This window comes from Chaetura pelagica, unplaced genomic scaffold (assembly GCF_000747805.2).
Source record: "Chaetura pelagica isolate M959 unplaced genomic scaffold, ChaPel_1.0 scaffold311, whole genome shotgun sequence".
In the NCBI taxonomy this organism is placed as follows: Eukaryota; Metazoa; Chordata; class Aves; order Apodiformes; family Apodidae; genus Chaetura; species Chaetura pelagica.
This window is the reverse complement of record NW_009952152.1, coordinates 224457-231213: the sequence shown is the minus strand read 5'-3', so window position 1 is coordinate 231213 and position 6757 is coordinate 224457. Positions and strand designations below refer to the sequence as shown.

Genomic DNA, 6757 nt, shown 5'->3' with positions numbered 1-6757 from the left:
TTTTCACTGGGAAAACCACCCAAATAGCACCTGGGGAACAAAACTTAGGGACTGCAGGGCACTGGGGTGATGTGCCGAGGCTCACACACCTTAGCAGCAGGGATTGCACTTGGCAACATGGCCTCTGCCACCCTGTGGTGCCCTGGGAGGGCAGGGGGGAAGGCAGAGATCCAACACATGTTTTCTTACAATGATTTTCTCCAGAAAAATGGGTCCTGGGGAGGGGATGATGGGCTGTGAACCCACGGCCTTTGGCCAGCTCGTGTGAAAGCTCAGTGGCTTTTAAGGTCCAGCCCAGATGTGGGCTCTTTTCTGGGGGGGTTGAGAGGGGGCAGTGGAGGAAGATGGATGGAGACAGAGCAGGGTGAGACGCTGCTGGCACAGAGCAGGGAAGGGGGCAGAGAGGAAAGGGTGGCAAAACCAGCCATGAGAGAGGTGGGACCACAAACCTTCAAGGTGTCCCCAGGCTGTACAAGGACAGGCAGCCCCAAAACCAGCTGCTTCACCCCCAAAACCTGCATGGGGGAGAGGATCTGCATGGTCCAGCTCCCCTTGCTGCTGGAAGCCTCTCAGCACCCGTGCTGCCAGCCTGCTTTGTGGGAAAACAACAACAGCACTAAGCACTCAATTTTCCAGCAATTAGCTACAGCGAGACCATTTCAAGTCCTAGAAAACCCCGCCCCGCAGGATTAATTAAATCTTCCAATTAATGTCTAATTTAAATGATGATGATGGCTGTTAGCGTTTCCTATTGATTTTTCTTTCTTTTTTATTTATTTTTTTTGGTCTTAAAATAGAGCTGTGCTCCCTTCCATGCTGCCTTTTCCACACCCCAGGAGCTGTTTGTTCTCTCTGTTTGATTTGCCAGCGTTCAACGTGTGTCTGGAAAATCAAGCCTGGGCCTTTGGGGCGGTGACAGGCGACGTTCACTGCGGGCACCTCTGACAAGAGGACCTGGCTGTGTGGCTGGAGATGTTTGTGCAGAAAGCCCCTGCCTGGAGCCTGAACTTTCAGGCAGTGGAATTACGCTTGGCCATGTGAAATTGGACTCCTGGCATATTAAATTTTTACTGCTCTAAACCCCAGCCCATTACCTTCCCCTGGCTCAGGCAGCCATAAACCTTGCTGCTGCTTTGCTTCCAGAAGAAGCCAGGCATTTATGTTCCCCAGGAGCTGGTTCATTGGTGTAATGGATGTGTAACCTCCTGTAATTGCTAAGGTTATTCCAGAGCTTGCATGCGAGCCCTGGCTCTGTCACCAGCTGGTTTTATTTCCAGTGTGTGGCTGGTGAGGGAGCTCAAAGGCACCCGGAACGGCTCGGGAAGGCTTTGAAATGGGGCGTGTGAGGGGCAGGGGGGGAGGCAGGAATGGCCTGAAATGGCTCCGTGGATCAGGGCTGACATTGCCCTCGACCACCTCCGCTGGGACAGACCCTCTGCCCTGTCTCCGAGGGTCCCTTTGCAGGGTCACGTTTGCTGCCTGTCTTAGGAAGTAAGTGGAAATCTTAATGAGCTGCAGCGGCTCTGAGCTTTGCACGGGAACAGCTGCAGGGTGCCCTGCTCCAGCCCGGGGCAGGAGCCTCTTTTTCTCTCTTTTCTTTGAAGTGCCCTGCGAGGGGGTCCCGAGCTGCTCCTCTGCCCCAGCTCCACTCCCTCCAAACCCCTTCTGCTGCCCCCCTCTGTGCCCCTGGTCCCTCTGCTTCCCTCCCAAACTGGCTCCTTCTTCCCTGGAGCCATTTATGACTCTCCATCAGAGCAGAGAAGCTCCACTACGTCCCCTGCTCCAGTGGGGTAACCATGGTGCCCATCACTGTGGGGCCAGAGGGACAGTCCCACTTCTTGCCTGGGTCCCCCAAACACCTCTGGCTCCTTCCCTCCTTCCTTCCATTCCTGAGCTTTCATCCCATTAAGCTGGGGAAGGTAATATGGGAGAGGGGTGTGGAAGAAGGGAGGGGAGGCTGGGGACAAGGTGAAGGGAGGGGAGAGAAGGCAGAGGAAAGCATCCTTATCTGCCCAGGCAGATAGAATGAAGCTGCCTCAGTGCTGACAGTGAAGGGATTGTTGGGAGTTTTAGGAGCTAAAAGAATCACTTAATTGTGTCTTTTTTTAGCTCTGGGGAGATAAAAGACAAAAGCCCCCAGGTCTCCCCTGTTCCCTGTCCTACCTCTTTTATATAAGACTCCCAGGGAGGTGTAGAGGGGCTGGGGATGCTCCTGTCCCTGCCCAGGGGGGCCTTGGGGGAGCAGGGTGCTTCACGTGTGGGTTTTCACTGGGAAAACCACCCAAATAGCACCTGGGGAACAAAACTTAGGGACTGCAGGGCACTGGGTGTTGTGCTACAGGGGCTGTAGGGACCATGGGACGTCGGGTGTGGGGCTATAGGGGCTATAGGCACCATGGGGCATTGGTTGTGGGGCTGCAGGGGCTGCAGTGCCCTGGGGTGATGTGCCGAGGCTCACACACCTTAGCAGCAGGGATTGCACTTGGCAACATGGCCTCTGCCACCCTGTGGTGCCCTGGGAGGGCAGGGGGGAAGGCAGAGATCCAACACATGTTTTCTTACAATGATTTTCTCCAGAAAAATGGGTCCTGGGGAGGGGATGATGGGCTGTGAACCCACGGCCTTTGGCCAGCTCGTGTGAAAGCTCAGTGGCTTTTAAGGTCCAGCCCAGATGTGGGCTCTTTTCTGGGGGGGTTGAGAGGGGGCAGTGGAGGAAGATGGATGGAGACAGAGCAGGGTGAGACGCTGCTGGCACAGAGCAGGGAAGGGGGCAGAGAGGAAAGGGTGGCAAAACCAGCCATGAGAGAGGTGGGACCACAAACCTTCAGGGTGTCCCCAGGCTGTACAAGGACAGGCAGCCCCAAAACCAGCTGCTTCACCCCCAAAACCTGCATGGGGGAGAGGATCTGCATGGTCCAGCTCCCCTTGCTGCTGGAAGCCTCTCAGCACCCGTGCTGCCAGCCTGCTTTGTGGGAAAACAACAACAGCACTAAGCACTCAATTTTCCAGCAATTAGCTACAGCGAGACCATTTCAAGTCCTAGAAAACCCCGCCCCGCAGGATTAATTAAATCTTCCAATTAATGTCTAATTTAAATGATGATGATGGCTGTTAGCGTTTCCTATTGATTTTTCTTTCTTTTTTATTTATTTTTTTTGGTCTTAAAATAGAGCTGTGCTCCCTTCCATGCTGCCTTTTCCACACCCCAGGAGCTGTTTGTTCTCTCTGTTTGATTTGCCAGCGTTCAACGTGTGTCTGGAAAATCAAGCCTGGGCCTTTGGGGCGGTGACAGGCGACGTTCACTGCGGGCACCTCTGACAAGAGGACCTGGCTGTGTGGCTGGAGATGTTTGTGCAGAAAGCCCCTGCCTGGAGCCTGAACTTTCAGGCAGTGGAATTACGCTTGGCCATGTGAAATTGGACTCCTGGCATATTAAATTTTTACTGCTCTAAACCCCAGCCCATTACCTTCCCCTGGCTCAGGCAGCCATAAACCTTGCTGCTGCTTTGCTTCCAGAAGAAGCTGGGCATTTATGTTCCCCAGGAGCTGGTTCATTGGTGTAATGGATGTGTAACCTCCTGTAATTGCTAAGGTTATTCCAGAGCTTGCATGCGAGCCCTGGCTCTGTCACCAGCTGGTTTTATTTCCAGTGTGTGGCTGGTGAGGGAGCTCAAAGGCACCCAGAATGGCTCGGGGAGGCTTTGAAATGCAGAGTGGGGGGAGCCTGAAGTGGGAAATGTGAGAGAGTGGCAGGAGGTGAGGGGACTGTGAATGGTTGTACGTGGTTAGAGCAGGAGATGGGGAGGCCTGGAGCTGGTGCTGGATCTGAGCCACATCCGTGTGCTGGGACTGAGCATCCCTGGATGCAGCTCAGCCTCACCCAAGCTCTGGGCTCTGGAGAAAACGTGGGAGTAGCACAGGGAACCCAGTGCAGCTCTCCTCTGACTTCTCCCTTCTCCCCTTCCAGACAAGGAGCTCCCGACACTCCCAGGGCTCCCAGCCTGGCTTGGCCGATCAAGCCAAACTCTCCTTTGCCTCGGCTGAGTCCCTGGAAACCATGTCGGAAGCGGAGCTGCCCCTGGGCTTCAACAGGATGAACCGGTTCCGGCAGAGCCTGCCCTTGTCCCGCTCCACCAGCCAGACCAAGCTGCGCTCACCAGGTACCCCTGGGGCTCAGCACCCCCTGGGATGGGCAGATGCTGCCACGGGCCGGGTGTGGGGTTGGTTTGGATCTGCCCAAATCGCCCCAGGAGGAGCAGGAGGTGCTGCACAGGGTGAGGGGGACGAGAAGCCTTCAGCCTTGCTGCTGCAGGGTGAGATTGGGTGCCCAGAGGTCCCTGAGTCCTCAGTTGGGCACAGAGACCTCCAAGAAGGTGGAGAAACCTGTGTTGGTGGCCTGAGCATGTCTTCAGCTTTGGGTGGAGATGCACATCTCACCGCTTTCTGCTCCCTCTGCTTCCAGGGGTCCTTTTCCTACAGTTTGGGGATGAGACGAGGCGCGTCCACATCACCCACGAGATCAGCAGCATGGACACCCTGCACGCCCTCATTGTCCACATGTTCCCCCAGAAGCTCACCATGGGGATGCTGAAGTCTCCCAACACTGCCATCCTCATCAAGGACGAGTCACGCAACGTCTTCTACGAGCTGGAGGACGTCCGGTGAGGGCAGGGTGCTCAGGAATCCACCACGGATGGATTCCCCTTTCTTTGAGAGCATCATGAGCTGGGAAATCAATAGGATGGAAGCAGAAGGGTGGGTGTGGGTGCAGTCCTGGGGCTAGGACTTGCTGGGGGCTTGGTGGTTGACCTGGATGCTCATGGCTCTGCTTGTCTGGGATGCTCATGGGTCTTCATCTCCTTTCAGTGACATCCAGGACAGAAGTATCATTAAAATCTACCGGAAAGAGCCTCTCTACGCCTCGTTCCCAGCCTCACACATCACCAACGGTGACCTGAGGGTAAGGGGGGACACAGTGTTGTGGGGAGAACCTGTGGTGTGGGTGCCCTGGGGCGCTGGGACCAGCAAAGAGGGGAGGCGATGGAGACTGGGACTGGTAATTGTGTGTGTTTGTGGATGGAGTAATGACCACAATTCGTCTTGCCTGGTTTCAGAGTTGTTAAGTGTTACTTTAAGACAATGGATGTTTGGGGCGTCACAGCAGGGTAATAAACATGATAATTAGGGGATTCATCAGAATAAATCATCCCGTTCCTGGATGGGAATGAGGGAGCTGCTGTTTGCCAAGGCTGGGTGAAGACACAGGAGCTGCAGACCTTGCTCCTTGGAGGGCTGCAGGGAGGCAGGTCCCATCCAGGCAGAGCCAGGGCAGGATCCAGCCCATGGGGCCACCGTGCTGACCCCCACCCCACCTCTTTCCACAGAGGGAGATGGTGTACACCTCCAGGGAGTCCTCTCCCACCCGTCGCCTGAACAACATGTCTCCAGCCTCCCACCTGGCCTCGGGCTCCCCTCCCCCAGTGCTCCAGTCCTCCTCCCCGTCCCGTTCCCGCATGTCCTACAGCGGGGGCCGCCCGCCCTCCTACGCCGGCAGCCCCGTCCACCACAGCGAGCGTCTCTCCAACCTCCCACCTGCCCCGGGGGTCTCTCCCAGCCCCAGCGCCATCCTGGAGCGTCGGGATGTCAAACCAGATGAAGACCTGGCCGGGAAGAACGTGGTGCTGATGAAGAACGAGGGGCTGTACGCTGATCCCTACGGCATGGTGCACGAGGGCCGGCTCAGCATCACCTCCACCCAGTCCCTGGCGGGCATGGGAGACCCTTTTGGCTACTCGGGGGGGCTGTACAAGCGGGGCTCCGTGCGCTCGCTCAGCACCTACTCGGCGGCCGCCCTGCAGACGGAACTAGAGGACAGTCTGTACAAACCCAATGCTCCCATCTACAGCGACACGTACGGGCCCGGCCTGGGGTTCCGCATGCCCCCCTCCTCCCCTCAGAAGATGGCTGATGGCCGCCTGGTGGACGTGCAGCAGGGCCAGGGCCCCCACAGCCCCTACTCGGGCCCCCCCAGCCGCTCCTCGCCCGTCCGTCAGTCCTTCCGCAAGGACTCCTGCTCCTCCGTCTTCATGGAGAGCCCTGTCAACAAGCCACGGAACCCCAGCTCCTCTGGCCCCCCCGAGCTCTTTCCCGGCCCCGGCGATCGCCCGCTCTCGGGGTTCGGCTCCCCTGGACCAGCCAAGGACACGGAAACGAGGTGAGAAGGGAAAAATGGCCCCAAAGGTGTGAGATTTTCTGCTCGGTGCAGGTTGGGAGGCAGAAGAGCAGAGGATGAGCAGAGGATGAGCAGAGGATGAGCAGAGGAAGGCTTTGCCCCGTTGCTGCCATGTCGGAGGTGCTGGGGTGGGGAATGAAGCACCAAATCGTGTGGGACTGAGGGGAGAAGCTGGGGGTAGCTGGAGACAAGAACCATGGAATCACAGGGTGGTTTGAGTCAGAAGGGACCTTCAAGATCATCCAATCCCACAACTGCCATGGGCAGGGACACCTCCCACCAGCCCAGGCTGCTCCAAGACCCATCCAACCTGCCCTTCAACACTGCCAGGGATGGGGCAGCCACAGCTTCCCTGGGCACCCTGGGCCAGGCTCTCACCACACTTTGAAGAAGAGAGCTGGAATGCAGGGGGTTGATGTTGCTGGTGACAACAGCTCTGACCCCTCCCCGATGTCCCTCCTGGGACTTGCAGGGACCCGATGGGTGGGTGTGGGTGAGACCAGGACAGTGAGGGTGTCCGTGGGG

The 6757-nt window shown here is 57.1% G+C and overlaps 1 protein-coding gene across 1 annotated transcript in view; it reads left to right on the top strand.

Moving 5' to 3' along the window:
* Window positions 1-3967: 3967 nt before the first annotated feature.
* SRCIN1 (SRC kinase signaling inhibitor 1) overlaps window positions 3968-6757 on the top strand; it is a gene marked incomplete at its 5' end in the record, with an annotated part of 22124 nt that continues 19334 nt past the window's right edge. The window contains 4 exons of the mRNA XM_010007009.1: window positions 3968-4160; window positions 4463-4661; window positions 4867-4960; window positions 5385-6214. Coding sequence (XP_010005311.1) covers window positions 3968-4160; window positions 4463-4661; window positions 4867-4960; window positions 5385-6214 — 1316 coding nt within the window. The remainder of the gene's footprint in view (window positions 4161-4462; window positions 4662-4866; window positions 4961-5384; window positions 6215-6757) is intronic.